General features: G+C 38.9%; 2 protein-coding genes across 2 annotated transcripts; both read right to left on the bottom strand.

Annotated features, from left to right (window-relative positions):
- Window positions 1–726: 726 nt before the first annotated feature.
- Window positions 727–2,851, bottom strand: FOMMEDRAFT_16460 (uncharacterized protein). The gene is made up of 4 exons (XM_007261765.1): window positions 2,256–2,851; window positions 1,852–2,202; window positions 1,442–1,789; window positions 727–1,388 (listed from the first exon to the last, which is right to left on the bottom strand). Exons 1-4 carry the CDS (start codon window positions 2,699–2,701, stop codon window positions 1,319–1,321), a joined length of 1,215 nt encoding a protein of 404 aa, XP_007261827.1. The 5' UTR covers window positions 2,702–2,851; the 3' UTR covers window positions 727–1,318.
- On the bottom strand, window positions 2,753–13,275 carry FOMMEDRAFT_150464 (uncharacterized protein; the record flags this gene model as incomplete). Its single annotated transcript, XM_007261766.1, has 6 exons — window positions 2,753–2,921; window positions 3,830–4,180; window positions 4,239–4,589; window positions 4,642–5,207; window positions 5,260–5,357; window positions 13,254–13,275. The coding sequence occupies 6 exons, from the start codon at window positions 13,273–13,275 to the stop codon at window positions 2,753–2,755; spliced, it is 1,557 nt and encodes a 518-aa protein (XP_007261828.1).
- Between the last annotated feature and the right edge of the window lie 6,133 nt (window positions 13,276–19,408).

Here is a 19,408-nt window from a genome sequence, read left to right on the forward strand (position 1 = left end):
CTCCTTCAATCTCGGCACCAGCAGTATACCATAGTTCCTTTCCAGTGATTCTATTAGTTACTGACCATTGACCATATCAGACAAGATGTGAAAAGAAAAAGTAAAGTTACCCATACTAATGATTGCCGGTAAACCATTTTTATCTTCACCGATTCTAACATTCAGATTTTGGTTTTGTCCTTGCACAACTATTGGATGAAAGGTTCATTTATAGCATTACACTTACTATGTGCATGTGAGCAAGAAAAAAGAGCCAACGTACACTCCCGAAGTGTTTGAAGATTCATAGGATTAGATGGTATTCGGCGTCTCGTGGAAGTTGGCAGCTCTCGTTGCTCGTCTCTCCTGCTAGACCTGCTGGTAGTCATATTTGGACCTTAGAGTTCATTAATCGTAGTGAGATCTAGACGCTACAAACTAAGGTCGGACCTTAAGTATAACCCAGCTTGCTTTGTGCAAAACGCAATAGCAAAACGTGGCACCATGAAGCGAGCGGAATAGGACATTTGCAGCATCCGTTCCATTGCTTTGCAGCCTGAGCTTATCATATAGAGTCAATGCTCCACAACGCAAACAACTTCTTCTGTATAAGATTGCTTGGATATTACGTCCTTCTAGCACCAATGTATCACTGCAAAGTGTTTCTGACCTCTAAGTAACTTGAAAATTGTGCAGTAATAAATGACTAGCACCACAAATAGATTAGAAACGTTGCAGCTTTTTTTTCACATAGTTTAATACAAAGTCTAATGGACAGGCGTAATCCAGTCGCCCTTGTGCCGTTAAACGACCATCCTTGTCGATGAATAGCTAATTTCTCGCTCGTCATGGAGACGACACACGACCGCTGTGTAAGAGCCGCTTGAACTGTCATCACACGAGCATGTCTGAACGACTATGCGTGTCATGCTCCGGCAATTGCCATAGGGCGTATCTACACACAAACCATGAGGCTTGTCCTGCGCGAGGGGCAAAGGTAGGAGAACCCAATGAGGTATGGGTAATAACCCCGGCAGATTTCCTTTGCACCTTACGGAAACGTTTCGTTGCAACGGATTCGTACCTTGGACATTGCAAGCCTCGACCATGCGTGCCCTCAAGATGTAATGTAGCAAGACACCGTCAATCAGAAACCGACTCTTGACAACGTGTTCCGAAGGGTATCTGTCCAGTATGTCTCTATTGGCAGAAAATTTGTCGCGGACTCCGTGGTAGACCTTCATTAGGTCTACAAGGCAAGACGACACGTGTGAACGTATGTGCGAGACGAGTGCCAGCTGGAGAGGCCGTTGATAGGTCACGATTTCAGTTAGCGTCATCAATTCCCTGACTGCCAGTCATTCCTAGCGATAGCTGAAGCCCTTGGTAGAATTCTTTGAGCCGTCGCACTACACCCTATTGTCATTGTGACTCGACAGAGCTTCCATAACAAAATACTCACGTCTGAAGAAGGGCCAATAGGCCTTGTACATCATGTCTTGGATCCTCGTTCCTCGTACAGCGGCAGAGTGCGGGATCATCAAGGGGGTTTAAATGAAGTTCACGATGCAGGTCGAAGGAATGGATTGCGCGAAAACGAGGAAGAAGTACCACTACCAAATGTTCTGTATTTTCCAGGTCGAACATAGCCTCAGTTGACGGAGGCGATTGATCGAAACGGAGTGCATGTCTGACTACTTGTTCGAGGAAAATAGAAAGCACAGACGAAACTTCACGTATTGCTCTCCCAGGTAAGAAGTTCAGCACGCTGCACAAGTGACGTTTCGCTATGAACATATAACGAGGCTTGCTAACAGCAAATATACGATTTCATTTCTTACCCATATTAGTCCCGTAAAAGATCCAACTCACCAACAGTATCCAAGAAGCTCCTTTACGATATCCATATATTTGCGAGCAAGACCATAAGAGTCTTCGTCTCGTATGAAAGGTAGTTGCGAAATGTCGTCAATAATGTCATTCAGGGGAGTGTCCTCGATGGCAAGCAGTGCTTGTTTTGCGAGGAACGTCGTATCTTGATGTCTCCTGAGTTCCTCTTTCCAACGCACTGATCCATCACTAGATATGTACGATGATCGTATAGTTGTCCTCAAATTCAGAACGATCGATGGTGTGTTGAAGAATGTGCGTAAACGTGGTTGCGCTGTGATTAATTGAATGATTTGAAGCAGTGCTTGCAGTCTTGTCTGCGATACCTCCGCGCTGGAAAGGGATTGAGTTCCTCTGAGTACTAGAATATGGATATTGAAGCTCACGTTGCGTACGCTGCAAGCTTCTGGCAGTCTGAACGGAGCTTTGGCTCGTTTCCGTCGCTCACGGCCCAATTGATGACTCGCCGAAGGCATCCTGTATCGTCCGGTTTAACGTCTCTTCTAACCCACATGCCCCTAAACGTTACACTTCCAATCCTGGAAGCCACTGCGTCGGGTCCAAATCCACTTCGGTGTGCGAGGCGGCCGACAGAAGCCTCGAGAGCACGTCCCCATCGCGAGTATAAGAGTCCAAGTGTCCTTCCAGGACCAGGTAAGTCGGACGCAGTCAGGTTCGATGACGACTGTTGTGAGCAAAGTGTGTAGATTGTTTCGTTATCTTCGTGAGGAATCTCTTCACTATGATCCACCTCATGTTGTCGAAGGAAGAAGTCGTCAACGGGGAGAGACGAAGGCGAAAGAAATTGAGCCATCTCATTGGATCCGCTCATAGTCAACGACGAGAAGTCTAAGGAGTATGCAGTTCCGTCCAACGCAAGCTCTTATGAGCTGAGGTCGGCCCATATGGTCAGCGATGATGTAGGAAGTGTGTCTCTTGCAGCAACGATATGCCTCCTGTGTCCCTTAGAACAATCGAGTCGCTTAGCAGGAGAAGCTGATGGCTTATGAGAGCATTGCGGACGAACAATCGCACCCGAGTTACCACCTGCTCTGTTTTTAGAATACGGATCAGCATTTTCTCAATTCGGCGAGGAAGAGCCATGTATATACTTACTTCAAATGGAATTTGTAGACCTGTTTTGTATACAGCAGATTTCATCTACTAATTAGACTCAATACCAATGCATTGTCAACTTGTTCCTGTATCATATTGATGTGCTATCTCCCTTTACTCGAAATGCTACTGGCTTACATTGTGACCTGGATTTACGCAATATCTTACATGTATCATACTGTCAACACGAAAAATGCTAGGAAGATACTTGACATGCGGGTGAAATAAAATACATAAAAGTACAAATTGTCTATTCATTGCGCGAGTCACAACGCGTTTCACTCTCCAGAACCACAAGGTGAATTGCGAGGTGAATCTGTGTACACGTCTAATATTATATAGAGCAAAGGAACGACAACCCGATAGTGTACAGATAATGTCGCCCAAGAACTTCCTTTGCGTCTCACGAATACGTTTCGTTGTAACAGATTCGTACCATGGACATTGCGAGCCTTTTCCATACATGAGCGAAAGATGCAATGTAGCGAGGGAGCGAGCCGAAACCTCCCAAAACCTGACCGCTTGGCACTGTATTCTGACGAATATCATGTGAAGAATATTTGTCCACTGACAGTGGTGCCCTGTGTCTGTTGGCTAACAAGACTTCCGAGATTCTGTTGTGCAACCTTCGAAGCAAGACTGTAGTTGCGAGGAGTATCTATTGGACGGGTGACTGGCCGAACGTAGCCGTCGATAGTTCACAATTTCAGTTGATAGCATCAATTCTCTGACGGCCAATCAGCCCGGGCAATTGCTGAAGCCCGTGGTAGAATATTCTGAGCTGTCGGACTATGACTTATTGTTATTGAAATTCGAAAAAAAAATTGAGTTAAGAGATATTTACCTCTGGAGAAGAGCCACTAGACCTTGTATGTCATGCCTCGCACCCTCATTCCTCGTACAACGGCAGTGTTCTGGGTTGTCAAGGGATCTTAGATGAAGTTCACGGTACATGTCGAAGGAGTGGATTGCACGACAGCGAGGAAGAAGTACCACCTCTACCAAACGTTCTGTATTCTCGAGGTCGAACATAACCTCGGTAGATGGGGATGATTGATCGGAACTGAGTGCCTGCCTAACGAGTTGTTCGAGGAAGACAGAAAGTACGGACGAAACTTCGCATATTGCTCTCCAAGGCAAGAAGTTCAGCACGTTGCATAAGTGACGTTTAGCTATGAACGTATAGCGAGGCTTGCTAACGAACACGCATTTTAACGTTTATTCGCACTGGTTAGGCACAGAATGCAGCTCACCAACAATATCCAAGAAGCTTCTTCATAGAGTCCATGTATTTGCGAGTAAGCACTTCGGAATCTTCATCTCGTATAAAGGGCAGTTGCGAAATATCGTCAACAATTTCGTTCAGGGGATTGTCCTCGATAGCAAGTAGTGCTTGTTTTGCGAGAAACGTCGTATCTTGATGTCTCCTGAGTTCCTCTTCCCAGCGCGCTGATCCGTCACTGGATATGTATGATGATCGTGTATTGGTCCTCAGATTAAGAAGGATCGACGGTGTATTGAAGAATGTGCGTAAACGTGGCTGCGCTGTGATTAACTGGATGATCTGAAGCAGTGCTTGCAATCTTGTCTGTGATATCTCCGCGCTGAAAGGAATTGAATTCGCCTATATGCTAGGATACGAATATTAGAGCTCACGTTGCGTAAGTTGCAAGCTTCTGGCAGTCTGAACGGAGCTTTGCCTCGTTTCCGTCGTTTACGGTCCAGTTGATGACTCGCTGAACGCGTCCCGCTTCGTCTGGTATGTCATTTCTTTTAGCCCATGTACCCCTAAACGTTACACTTCCAATTCTGGAAGCTACTGCGTCGGGTCCAAATCCACTTCGGTGTGCGAGGCGGCCGACGGACGCCTCGAGAGCACGTCCCCATCGTGAGTATAGGAGTCCAAGTGTCCTTCCAGGACCAGGCAAGTCGGACGCAGTCAGGTTTGATGACGACTGTTGTGAGCAAAACGTGTAGATTGACTCGTTATCTTCGTGTAAGAGACCTTCTCTTTGGTCTGACGCATAAGGTCGGGGGAAGCTGTCAACAGGGGAGAACGACGGCGGAGGGGATTGGGACATCTCGTCAGAGATAGTCAACGGCGAGAAGGTTGGAGTATGTGATCCTGTCCAACGCAAACTCTTATGAACTGAAGCTGGACCATGTGGTCGGCGACGATGTGAGAAGTGTGTACCTTGTAGCAACGTAAATGACTCCTGAGTCTTCCAAAGTGATTGAGTCGCTTAGCGGGAGAAGTTGATGGCTCAATTTGACCTTTGCGGACAAAACGGTCGCATCGCTTGAGTTGGCCATTTGCCCTGCTTTAGAAGCTTTGTCCGCATTTACAAAATCGTAGAGGACTCGTCCTCGGACTATCACGAAAAACAAAACAAAACAATAAGATAACAAAGTTATATACCTGTGTGTAATACTGGACTTAGAAGAAGATGTCCCAAATCAGTGGGGGTCAGCATTAGGGGCTCTCAATTCTTTGGGGCGGTACACTGGGGAGAGCCCTGCGGCAGCAAAAAAGGAGCAGCCGAAGAGATAGATACCCAACCCATCCCTTGATGGAATTGAGGTCAATCAATGGGTCCATTCGTCGATCCATTACTCATGTACTTAGTTAATCAAAGCTTTGCTGTTTTCCTTGCAGTAATATTACCAGACTGCATGAGAAAAACAGCAAGCTGGTACCATGGTAGCCTCTGCTCCTTCCAGCCTGAAGAAATAAAGATTGCATTGTCTTTAATGAGTGAATTCAACGTCTTGAATGAATCACACTCCATCCTTGCATAGCTAATCTAACGTTTATTTTCATACTCTGATCGACTGCAAGAACTCAAGAGCTCTTGGACGCAATGGGTCGATCCTTGTACGAATACAGTAATTATTACATTTTTACCTTCGGCCGCCAGATCTCTAGCTTAATGACCCCTGGCACCACTACAACCTATGCTGTGTTGCTAAAGGCCCTCCCTAAAGAATTGAGAACCATTATTTCTCAATTGACGTGCAGGCACTTTTTTTCTGGTTGGAGCTTATATTTGCACCTTATATATGTTACAGTTCTCTACTCTCATACCTTCAGTTCTGAGGGTTCTGCACTCTTCTGTACTAGAACTTGGGACTTCTGTCCCTCAGAAGTACTGTCTATAAACTATATACATACTAACTCTTACTACTACCCCTCCTTACTTTATTATTCCATTCCTTTGACTACCCTTTCATTCCTTGTTCATTCTATAGTCTCTTACCCTTTGTCCATCCCTTCATTCTTTGTACCTTTATCTTTGACCTTTCTTTCTTTCATCCTTTGTAGCTTATTATTCTTAGTAGCTCATACTCTCTGAGTACTCTTGTGTAGTTTAGTATATATAGGTATACAAGATCAGACTAGTTCTATAGTTTTAATCTTGTCTACTCTAGATAGTCCTATACTCTTAAACTTACTCTATACACTCTACTCTTGTCTTACTCTCTCTCTCTCTGTCTGTTCTACAAGTTCTAACTATGTTCTAGTACTTACATTCTGTATTTCTATTGTGTAAGATAGTTGTAGCCTAGGTCCCCTTGTTAAGCCTTTAGAACCTCTCTATACTGTTACTAACATTAGATTAAGACTCCTTATTACTACCCTACAACTCTCTTATGTTTCAGGTATTAGTACTTACTATTGTGTTGATCTCTTTTCTTTGTTCTAACTCTTTTACATTTTTAAATTTTAAACTTTCTAAACCCTTTTAAACTTTTACTACTCTTCTTCTATTTATTACCCTTTTTAGTTTAGTACTGATTCCTTTATAGTATAAACATAAACCCTCTTACACTAACTACTACCCTTACTGTTCTACTAGATTAGTAGTTGTAAGTAGACCTAACTTAATACATACAGACCTTTATTTAAGAGACCTTTACTAACTATACACTTTTAGCCTTCTTAAAACCTGTTCTAATTGTTCTAAAAGTTGTAACCTGTTCTAGAAAGAAAGTGTATATAGCCTACCCTTTAGACTTTAATAAGTAGTACTTTAAGGACTTCTAGTATTAAGTTAAACTATATATAACTACTACTTTAACTAATTTATCCTTAGATCTTAATTGTGTCCTATTTGTCCTCTCCTTTATGAAGGAAGGTAACACAGCCACTTAGGCCTAGAACTAGATTAAAGACTATTAGATTAGAAGCCTAATCTAACTTTAGAATAATAAGTTGTATTTAGAATTTATAGGGTAGCTCTGTACTTCCTTTATTAATCTGAATAAGAAGTATAATGTGTAGAACAAACTTGTATCTTTATAACAGAGTAAACATTCTACTAATACTTTCTTCAGGAGTTTAATATTTTAGCCTAGAAGACAGGATTCATACTTAGGTTTAATAATGTTATTATCAGAATACTTGAAAAAGCTCTCTACCTAGAACTAGTTAATAAGATTCTTAGAATAATGTTAAAACTAATTACTTACACTAAGTAGAAGACACACACTATTTCCTTCAACTAAGCTACAGTTTGAATGTATTAAGTCTGTACAAAATACTTATACATATATCTGACTCTAACAGTTCTAAGCCCTCAGATTAATCTGTCTATAATTCACAATCAATCTGTCCTAATAAATATTAGAGAAACCTAAAAGTAAGGAGTATACTTTACTTGTAGAAAGTTAGAGTACTAAATTAAGGACTGTCTGTAGAAGTAATAGTATATCTGTTAAGTTATTAGAGTAATAATGAGTGACAAGCAGGATTTGTAGTAAGAAGCCTTTTCTACAAATCTAGAAGTTACCTTAGAACTTTTAGACTCTAACTATATACTCTAAGATTTTGTAAAGGCTTAATAGTAAATGTAACACTAAAGAGTTATGACTCAGATTTTTTAACAGCTACTTTTGATTCAATAGACACTGTAAGATTAGAAGTAAATAAAGTAAGAAAAGTAGAAAAAGTAGAAAAAGTAAATTAACAAAATTATTTATTAAAAAGAAAAAAGTTGAAAACAAAAGTAGATAGTTCTTTTATTTCTTCTGATTCTTTTAATTCTTCTCTTCATACTTTATCTGAGTCTAAATCTGTACAATCCAACCTACTACTTTTGTGTTCTAAAATCTTAGAATGTTTAGAATACTACTCAGCCCTATTTACTACTTAGTAGTTTGTCTATAGTATTAAGTAAGGATAGTCTTAGCTAAGTTTACAACTAAGGACATAGATCCATCCTTGTTGAAAGAGAGAGGTTAATAAAGAAATGTTAGTATATATACTTACTCTCTTAGATAACAAGACTATATAAGCTGTACATTCCTTTTAGAACAAGTAGTAATTTATTAGAGAACTGTTACAGTTCTCTACTCTTGTACCTTCAGTTCTAAGGGTTTTACACTCTTCTGTACTAGAACTCAGGACTTCTGTCCCTCAGGGGTACTGTCTATAAACTATATGTATACTGACTCTTACTACTACCCTTCCTTACTTTATTATTCTATTCCTTTAACCACCCCTTCATTCTTTGTTCATTCTATAGTCTCTTACCCTTTGTCCATCCCTTCATTCTTTGTACCTTTATCTTTAACATTCCTTTCTTTCATTCTTTGTGACTTATTATTCTTAAGTAGCTCATACTTCCTGAGTACTCTTGTATAGTTTAGTATATATAGGTGTACAAGATCAGACTAGTCTTATAGTCTTAATCTTGTCTACTCTAGGTAGTCCTGTACTCTTAGGCTTACTCTATATACTCTACTCTTGTCTTACTCTCTCTCTCTGCCTAATCTGTAAGTTCTGACTACATTCTAGTACTTGTGTTCTGTATTTCTGTTGTGTAGGATAGTTGTAGCCTAGGTCCCCTTACTAAGCCTTTAGGTTCCTTCTACACTGTTACTAACATTAGATTAAGACTACCTATTACTATCCTACAACTCTCCTACATTTTGAGCATTAGTACTTACTGTTGTGTCAATCTCTTTTCTTTGTCCTGACTCTTTTACATTTTTAAATTTTAAACTTTCTAAACCCTTTTAAACTTTTACCACCCTTCTTCTATTCATTACCCCTTTTAGTTTAGTACTGATTCCTTTGTAGTATAAACATAGACCCTCCTACACTAACTGTCACCCTTACTGTCCTACTAGATCAGTAGTTACAAGTAGAACTAGCTTAATATGTACAGACCTTTATCTAAGAGGCCTTTACCAACTATGTGCCCCTAGTCTCTTCAGAACCTGTTCTAATTGTTCTAGAAGTTACAACCTGTTCTAGAAAGAAAGTATATATAGCCTACCCTTTAGACTTTAATAGGTAGTACTTTAAGGACTTCTAGTACTAAGTCAAACTATACATAGCTACTACTTTAACTAATCTATTCTCAGATCTTAATTATGTCCTATTTGTCCTCTCCTTCATAAAGGAAGGTAACACAGCCACCTAGACTTAGAACTGGATTGAAGGCTATTAGATTAGAAGCCTGATCTGACTTCAGAACAATGAGTTGTATTCAGAATTCATAGGGCAGCTCTGTACTTCCTTCATCAATCTAAATAAGAAGTATAATGTGTAAAACAAGCTTGTATCTCTGTGACAGGACAAATGTTCTACTAATGCCTTCTTTTAGGAGTTTGATATTCTGGCCTAGAAGGCAGGATTTGTACTTAGGTTTAATAATGTCCTTATTAGAATACTTGAAAAAGCTCTTCACCTAGAACTAGTTAATAAGATTCTTAGAATAATGTTAGAACTAGTTACTTACACTAAGTAGAAGACACACACTATTTCCTTTGACTAAGCTGTAGCCTGAATGTGTTAAGTCTATATAGAATACTTACACATACATCTGACTCTAACAGTTCTGAACCCTTAAATTAATCTACTCATAATTTGTAATTAATCTGTTCTAATAGACATTAGAGAAGCTTAAAAGTAAGGAGTATACTTTACTTACAGAAAGTCAGAGTACTAAATTAAGGACTGTTTACAAAAGTGACAGTATATCTATTAGGTCATTAGAGTAATAACAAGTGACAAGCAGGATTTGTAGTAAGAAGCCTTTTCTACAAATCCAGAAGCTACCTTAGAACTCTCAGACTCTAACTATGTACTTTAGGATTTTATAAAGGCTTAACAGTGAATATAGTACTGAAGGGCTATGACTCAGATTTTTTAATAGTCACTTTTGATTCAATAAACACTGTAGGATTAGAAGTAAATAAAGTAGAAAAAGCAGAAAAAGTAGAAAAAATAAATTAACAAAATTATTTATTAGAAAGAAAAAAGTCAAAAACAAAAGTAGATAGTTCTCCTATTTCTCCTGATTCTTTTGATTCTTCTCTTTACACTTTATCCAAGTCTAAATCCATACAATCTGACCTACTACTTTTGTGTTCTAAGATCTTAGAATGTTTGAAACACTATCTAGCCCTGTTTACTACTCAGTAGTTTGTCTATAGTATTAAGTAGGGATAGTCTCAGCTGAGTTCACAACTGAGGACATAAGTCTGTCCTTGTTAAAAGAGAGAGGTTAATAAGGAAATGTTAGTACATATACTTACCCTTTTAGACAACAAGACTATATAAGCTGTACATTCCCTTCAGAACAAGTAGTAGTTCATCTGAGAATGTTCTGAGTACTAGCTCTAAGTCTCTATCCTCTTGGCTCCCTTCTTAGGATCCTCCCAGATCTAAACAATAGCTCTAGTAAACAGTAGATGTACTGGTTTGTGTATTAATAAGGCCTTTGTGTAGGAACACTACCTCCCTACTTGATATGTTCTACTTCCAATCCTAGTATACAATGTAGACAGAACCTTAAACTGGAATGGTTGGATTACTGAGTTTGTCTAACTACAGATGACCATTTAGGATTATAAGGAAAGTATTGAGTTCAGAGTCACCAACCTTAGAAAGACAAACATCTTTATCAGATTCAAATGACTTAAGGCTCACAACCCTACTATTGACTGGTTAGAGTAGACACTTGTGTTCAATTAGTGTCCTAAGTCTTATAGCTACCTTACACTACTGTTCTGAGTGGATACAAATGCTTCCAATGTTACTAACAGTTCTGATAAAGGTGACTAGTTGTTCTTCTTCAACTAGGATAGATATGTAGATACATATTCTAGTCAAGGTAGAACAGAGTCAATCTGAAGAATGTCTGAGACAGAACCAGTCTGAAACCCTCTTAGAACAACTCTACTCTAGAACACATGTAGATCCAGCCTGTCAGATTTTGTCTAAGAGTTCCCTAAAGTTTTTAGTAAAGAGGAATTCAACTAGCTTCCTAAACACTATCTCTAGGACTATACAATTGAATTGACTAAGAGTTTCCAACCTAAGGATTGTAAGGTCTACCTACTCAACAGAGACAAGTAGGAGGCACTTGACAAGTTCCTTCAGGAAAATCTTTAGAATGACTGGATCCAACCCTCAAAGTCCCTTATAGCCTCTCCTTTCTTCTTTGTCAAGAAGAAAAATAGGAAGCTCTACCTAGTCCAGGATTATTATTGTCTTAATAAGGGTACTGTCAAAAACAAGTACTCACTCCCTCTAATTCAGGAGCTTATTAATAAGACACATACATTTAGAGTTTTTACTAAGTTGGACATTTGATAGGGATACAATAATATTTAGATCTAAAACAGAGATGAGTGGAAGACTGTGTTCTAAACCAATTACAGATTGTACAAACTGACTGTAATGTTCTTTAGACTAACTAACTCACTCACAACATTCTAGTCATTCATGAATCACATCCTCACAAATCTGATTGACTCAGAGTATGTTAGTGTGTATCTGAACAACATTCTAATCTTCACCCAAACAGTTGAGTACTATTACTGACTGATCTAAGTAGTTCTACAACAGCTCTAAGATAATAAACTGTTCCTCTAAGAAGTAAAGTACTCTTTTGTACAGGAGTCAGTAGATTATCTAAGCTTTGTAATTGGTGGAGGAGAGGTCTGTATAGATCTAGCAAAGGTAACTGTAGTTTAGAACTGGTTACAACCTTAGAACCTGAAACAGGTCTAAGCATTCCTTAGGTTTGTAAACTACTACTAATACTTTATTCAAGGCTTTAGTACTATTGTCTGGCCCCTTCACAATCTTACTAGCAAAAATGTTCCTTAGTAATAGGAGGATCAGTAGTAGTCTGTGTTTGAGTCTCTAAAGTAGGCTATTACTAGCAAGCCTGTATTAGTAGTTCTAACAGTTGTAGACAAGTTCTGAGTTAAAGCCAACTCTTCCAACTTTACAAATAGAGTAGTACTGTTCTAGTTTATTGACAGAAAGTAGTGTCTGATAGTGTTCTGATCAGAATCCCTCTCTATAACAGAACAGAACTACTCTATCTATAACAAGGAACTCTTTACAATTGTCTGTTCCCTAGAGGAGTAGTATTAATATCTCCTTAGTACTGTACAGAAGTTTAAGATTTAGAGTAATCACCTTAATCTCTAGTACTTTCAGGCACCTTAGAAGCTCAACTACTGTCAAGCCTACTAGATGTTAGAACTGTAGAACTACAACTTTGTACTAACTTACAAACTTAGAACACAAATAACAAAAGCTGATTTACTCTTAAGACAAGTAGGTTATAAAAGGGGGGAGAATAATAACAAAAATCTTGTTCTCCTAGACAATTCCTGTTTTGTGTCTGAGACAATCTAAGAGATCCAACTCAAATCTAAGAATGTTGACTTTATTACTTACATACAGTAAGCTCTGAGACACACACAGGACTAAGTTATAGTAAAGTAGCTAGAGAAGCAGGCTAGGGATTAGGAGGAGGATAAGGATGGACAGGTTTACTAGAAAGGCTAACTGTACATTCTGAAGGATTAGAAGCTGTAGGAGAACATTATCTGAGCTTATTACAACAATCTGACTATAGGACATTCAGACTAACACAAAACACAGGAACTCATTACTTAGAACTACTAGTAGTCTAGAATGTAGAGGGAAATTCTAAAGTATGTAACTAGTTATAATATGTACTAACAGACTAAGGCCTACTAGACAAGGGTTTGGACTCCTCTACATCTGTATCAGATCCTGAATCACTCTTAGGAAGAAGTCTTAGTAGACCTGATTAGTAAGCTACCTAAGTCTTAGAGTTACAACACTATCTGTATAATTGTTAACTAATTCTCTAAGTAAGTCTATACAGTTCCAACCTGAACAGAACTCACTTCTAAAGGTATAACATACATTTATTAGGATCATGTCTTCTAGTTGTACAGACTCTCTCAGAAGCTCATTCATGATTACAAACCATAATTTGAGTTAAAATTCATGTAGAACTTGTATACACTTCTTAGAATTTAAGGGAACCCTTCTACTATATATTACTTACAGACTGACAGTCAAACTGAGTAAGTTAATCAGGAGATCAAGCTCTACCTCTAGATGTTTATTAATCATTAGTAATCAGATTGGTTTGAATAGCTAGCTCTAGCAGAATTTGTACACAATAACTAGTAACACTCTATAACAGGACAGTTCCTATTCTTTCTCAATTATGAGAGACATTCATACTAGGGGACAGTTCTGAACTGAAACAGTAGTTCTGAATCTGTAACAGACTTTGTAGAATAGATACACAGAACTAGGAAGAATACACAAGCTCTTTTAGAAAAGGTAGTATAAGTTATAAAGTAGAACTATGATTGGAAAAGGTCTGTGACTAAGGATTACCAGCCTAGTAACAAAGTTATACTAGAAGCTACTAACCTGACCACAGATTGCCTAATAAAGAAGTTGGACAACAAGTGCTTCAGACTCTTTGTTATTAAAAAGAAGGTTAGTACCTCTGTCTACAAACTCTAACTTCTAGCAACATGAAAGTGTATACACTTAGTGTTTAACAAGGTTCTACTGTCTCAGTACTATAATCCAGGTTTTCCTTTACAACAAAGACCCTTACTACCTCTACCAGAACTCATTAGTTCTAAACCAGAATATAAAGTAGAGTACATAGTAGATACTAAGCTAGTATACAGAAAGCTCAAGTTCCTTATCTACTAGAAGGGATACCTAGTTGAAGAATGTACTTAGGAACCTGCTGAGAATCTCACCCATACTACTAAAGTGATTCAAGACTTCTATTAACTTTATCTAGGTGCTCTACATCAACTCTGCCTTACAGATTTCCAAACCCTACCATTCTGACTTATACTTGAGCTACTAACTAAGCCTAATGTTTACTAATCAGGACAATTGGTTTTAGAGAGAGGGTAATGTTACAGTTCTCTACTCTTGTACCTTCAGTTCTAAGAGTTCTACACCCTTCTGTACTAGAACTCAGGACTTTCATCCCTTAGGGGTACTGTCTATAAACTATATGTGTACTGACTCTTACTACTACCCTTCCTTACTTTATCATTCCATTCCTTTGACCACCCCTTCATTCTTTGTTCATTCTATAGTCTCTTACCCTTTGTCCATCCCTTCATTCTTTGTACCTTTATCTTTGACATTCCTTTCTTTCATTCTTTATAGTTTATCATTCTTAAGTGACTCATACTCCCTGAGTACTCTTGTGTAGTTTAGTATATATAAGCATACAAGATCAGACTAGTTCTTGTTACAATTCTCTACTCCTGTACCTTCAGTTCTAAGGGTTCCACACCCTTCTATACTAGAACTCAGGACTTCTGTCCCTTGGGAGTACTGTCTATAGACTATATGTGTACTAACTCTTACTACTACCCTTCCTTACTTTATCATTCTATTCCTTTGACCACCCCTTTCTTTCATTGTTCATTCTATAGTCTCTTACCCTTTGTCTATCCCTTCATTCTTTGTACCTTTATCTTTGACCTCCCCTTTCTTTCATTCTTCATAACTTATCATTCTTAGTAGTTCATACTCTCTGAGTACTCTTGTATAGTTTAGTATATATAGGTGTACAAGATCAGACTGGTCTTATAGTCTTGATCTTGTCTACTCTAGGTAGTCCTGTACTCTTAGGCTTACTCTATATACTCTACTCTTGTCTCACTCTCTCTCTGCCTGTTCTGTAAGTTCTGACTACATTCTAGTGCTTGTATTCTGTATTTCTATTGTATAGGATAGTTGTAGCCTGGGTCCCCTTGCTGAGCCTTTAGGTCCCCTCTATACTGTTACTAACATCAGATTAAGACTACCTATTACTACCCTACAACTCTCCTACATTTCAAGCATTAGTACTTACTATTGTGTTAATCTCTTTTCTTTGTCCTGACCCTTTTACATTTTTAAATTTTAAACTTTCTAAACCCTTTTAAACTTTTGCCACCCTTCTTCTATTCATTACCCCTTTTAGTTTAGTGCTGATTCCTTTGTAGTATAAACATGGACCCTCTTACACTGACTACCACCTCTGTTGTCCTACTAGATTAGCAGTTACAAGTAGAACTAGCTTAATATGTGTAGACCTCTATCTAAGAGGCCTTTACTAACTACATGCCTTCAGCCCCTTTAGAACCTGTTCCAATTGTTCTGGAAGTTGTAACCTGTTCTAGAAAGAAAGTGTATGTAGTCTACCCTTTAGACTTTAATAGGTAGTACTTTAAGGACTTCTAGTACTAAGTCAAACTATATGTGACTACTACTTTGACTGATCTATCCTTAGATCTTAATCACATCCTATTTGTCCTCTCCTTCATGAAGGAAGGCAACACAGCCACCTGGGCCTAGAACTGGATCAAAGGCTATCAGATTAGAAGCCTAGTCTAACTTCAGAACAATAAGTTGTACTTGGAATTCATAGGGTAGCTCTATACTTCCTTCATTAATCTGAATGAGAAGTGTAATGTATAGAACAAGCTTGTGTCTCTGTAACAGAGCAAACATTCTACTAATACCTTCTTTCAGGAGTTTAATATCCTGGCCTGGAAGGTAGGATTCATACTTGGGTTTAATAATGTTCTTATCAGAATACTTGAAAAAGCTCTTTACTCAGAACTGGTTAATAAGATTCTTAGGATAATACTAGAACTGGTCACTTACACTGAGTAGAAGACACACACTATCTCCTTCAACTAAGCTGTAGCTTAGATGTGTCAAGTCTGTATAGAATACTTACACATGTGTCTAACTCTAACAGTTCTGAGCCCTCAGATTGATCTGCCTGTAATTCACAATCAATCTGTTCTGATAGATATTAGAGAAGCCTAAAAGTAAGGAGCATACTTTGCCTACAGAAAGTCAGGGCACTAGATTAAGGACTGTCTACAGAAGTAATAGTGAAGAGTTCTGATTTTAGTTACTATCAGATCTTCTTGATTTTATTAATTCTTTGGATTACATAATCACTTTCTTTATGTAGTTAGTTCTTTCCTATTTGGAATAGGAAGAGGAGAGTTTTGACCAGAGCCCACAATAACACTAGAGGGAACAAGCCCACCAAAAACTTGCCTCTCATTTTGGAGCCTACTACAAGGGGTGGTGCCTCTGTTCTAAAGTGTCTAGGTTGTTTTTGTCTTGATCTTGGCCTTGAGGGCCTTACTATACTTGTTTTGAATTGAACTGACTGTTTTAATGTATGAGAAGTACAATAATGTGGCTACTAAGAAGAGGATCAAGAGAAGTACTGTACTTCAACAGTAGTAAGCTTGAGGAACTTCTGCAGTTCTTTGAAGACATCAAGATGTTAGCTGCCAACTTCTAGAAGGACACTGAGTGGATGTGTAAGCAAGTGATGTACTATACAGTAACAAGCTATAGCAGTTTGTAGGCTACTGTGTCTGAGTTGAAGAAGAAAGGAGTGTACAATTAGAGCATTGTGAAAGAGGAGATCAGAAAGCTCTATTCAGAGCTGATTGATGGTCAACACTACACAAGAGCCAATATTATGTAACTAGTCAATGTGTAGAGTGAGAAGGAAATGACAGTGTAGACAGAGTTTGGCTACTACTGCTGCAAGTTCCAGGTGCAAGCAGAGTACTTGAAGGAGCAAGGGAAGATGTTAGTACACAAGTTAGACTGTGAGTTCTGGAGAGGGATCAGAGGGATACTGAGGACAAACCTGACACAATGACTGGAGATTCTCTATGTGGACAAGGATGTGAGCAAGCTGTTCAAATTCACTAATATAGTCAGGCTAGCAGACCATGTTCTTCTAGTAGGGCAGACAGAGGCAGGCTGAGACCAGACAGTGACATTGTCAAAGGAGAAGCTAGAGAAAGAAGTAGGAGACAAGTATGTAAAGATTGTAAGGAAGCTCAAAGAGTTACAAGCCTAGGTCAACAAAGTAAGCAAGTCCAGGAAGATGCTAATGAATCAAGTATGCAAAACTGACCAATCTACTAATTCTGTGAAATCTGACCTGAAGCACAAGAGGACCTACAACTTTTGCAGAAAGTAAGGACATTTTGTATGTGACTGTAGGACTGTGAGCAAGTACACTCAGAGGGGGAAGTGTATAAGGTTGGGGCAGAAGATTGTGTTAATGAGTAGGGTATTTGTGCTAGCCAGTGTAGAGGGAGCAATGTTGAAGGAGTGTATAGACTGATACTACAAAGACAAGCCTGTGTTCACAGTAGGCACAATTGATGAAGCAAAAGATAGGTTGAATGCAAGTGAGGGAGAAAAGCACAAAGCTGTTCTTGGAGCAGATTTGGATACAGAGGTGACAAGGTTGGAGAAATGCTTGAGGGATGTGAAGAGACAAAGAGAGGAGGCAAGGACCATGAAGGCTAACACAAAGCCAGTCAAAGTCAGACTGAAGCAAAGTGCTGAGTCAAGCAAGATCATCAAGCAGGTCTTAGACTGGATAATAGACAGTGTTGTTACATTGACACACTGTGAGTTGTTTGTAATAGCTCTAGAGCTTGAGTGCTAGTATGCAACTAAGCTTATAAGAATGACTCAGATGTATGACAAAATGCTGAACAAGGCTGGAAGTGGACCTACAAAGGCAGAGGAGGAAGAGACAAGTGAGGAAGTAAGGACTAACAGTAGAGAGAATCAGTACACAGGTACAAGCATTGTATGCAAGGATGACAAAGCACAGTCAAGCCTAGCAGTAGAGCTGAGAACAAGCAGATTGTGTAGGAAAGTAGTAGATTATGTCAGATTGAGTTGGATTCAAGCTAGAGAACAAGAACAAGAGCAGAGCAGAGGAGCAAGTGTGGCAAACAAGGCTGGAAGTGTGCCAGCAAGGACAAGGGAGAATAGTGTAATGGATGAGTAGTAGAGGCTGTTACAAAGGGTAGTAGCAAGCTAGATGAACAAGGTCAGAAGTGTATCTGTAAGGATCAAGTACTAAGACAATGAGAATCAGTCAAGCCTAGCAAGAATACTAAGCACAAGCAGATTATACAGGAGGATGTTAGAAGCTGTCAGATCAGAGTAGTGTCAAGCAAGGGAGTGTCAGATAGGCACCCTAGTTAGTAACAACAAGGCTGGAAGTGTACCAGTCAGGCTAGTGACAGTAAAGCTGAACAACAAATTGGAGACTAAGAGCTTACTGGACCAGGGAGCTGTTATAAATATGATGTACAAAGACGTTTGGAAACACTTGAGAGTACTAAAGGAGTGAGTGTAGACAAACCTCAGGCCAGCAAATGTAGGATCAATTGTGATTGAAAGTGTCATTCTAAGACTCAAGGTGTCAGTAGGTGGAATATTAATAGTGATACTAGTTCATGTAGTGAAGGACACAATGTTCAACATAATAATTAGGAGGCTGTTCTTTGTATTAACTGAGTGTAAGACAAAGGATTTCAAGGATGGTAATCAGATTTTAACCTTGACAGACCTAGCAGATCAGAACCAGAAGTGTCAGGTTGAGACCCAAGCAGCTGTTGGATAAAACCTACTACTCACTACTACTACCATCTATGTTAGAGTTAGAGAGGATTGGTCTGGCAAGCCTTTGGCCTTAGTACAGGTTACATTCTCTTTACTCTAACATTCCCTTATACCCCTTTCTTTTATGGACACTCATTCTTACTTGAGACTCACACTCTTTGTTTCTTTATCTTACTTTGATTGATACCTTTTATCCTTACTTACACTCCTTATACTTACCCTTTATTATTACTTCTCAAAGCAAGTGACTAAGGACAGTCACTATTTAAAGCTTGAGGAGGTGAAGAGTTCTGATTTTAGTTACTATCAGATCTTCTTGATTTTATTAATTCTTTGGATTACATAATCACTTTCTTCATGTAGTTAGTTCTTTCCTATTTAGAATGGGAAGAGGAGAGTTTTGACTAGAGCCCACAATGACCCTAGAGGGAACAAGCCCACCAAAAACTTGCCTCTCAATAGTATATCTGTTAGGTTATTAGAGTAATAATGAGTGACAAGCAGGATTTGTAGTAAGAAGCCTTTTCTACAAATTCAGAAGTCACCTTAGAACTCCTAAACCCTGACTACATACTCTAGGATTTTGTAGAGGCCTAACAGTAAATGTAGTACTAAAGAGCTATGACTTGGATT

The sequence above is a fragment of the Fomitiporia mediterranea genome (assembly GCF_000271605.1).
Source record: "Fomitiporia mediterranea MF3/22 unplaced genomic scaffold FOMMEscaffold_1, whole genome shotgun sequence".
In the NCBI taxonomy this organism is placed as follows: Eukaryota; Fungi; Basidiomycota; class Agaricomycetes; order Hymenochaetales; family Hymenochaetaceae; genus Fomitiporia; species Fomitiporia mediterranea.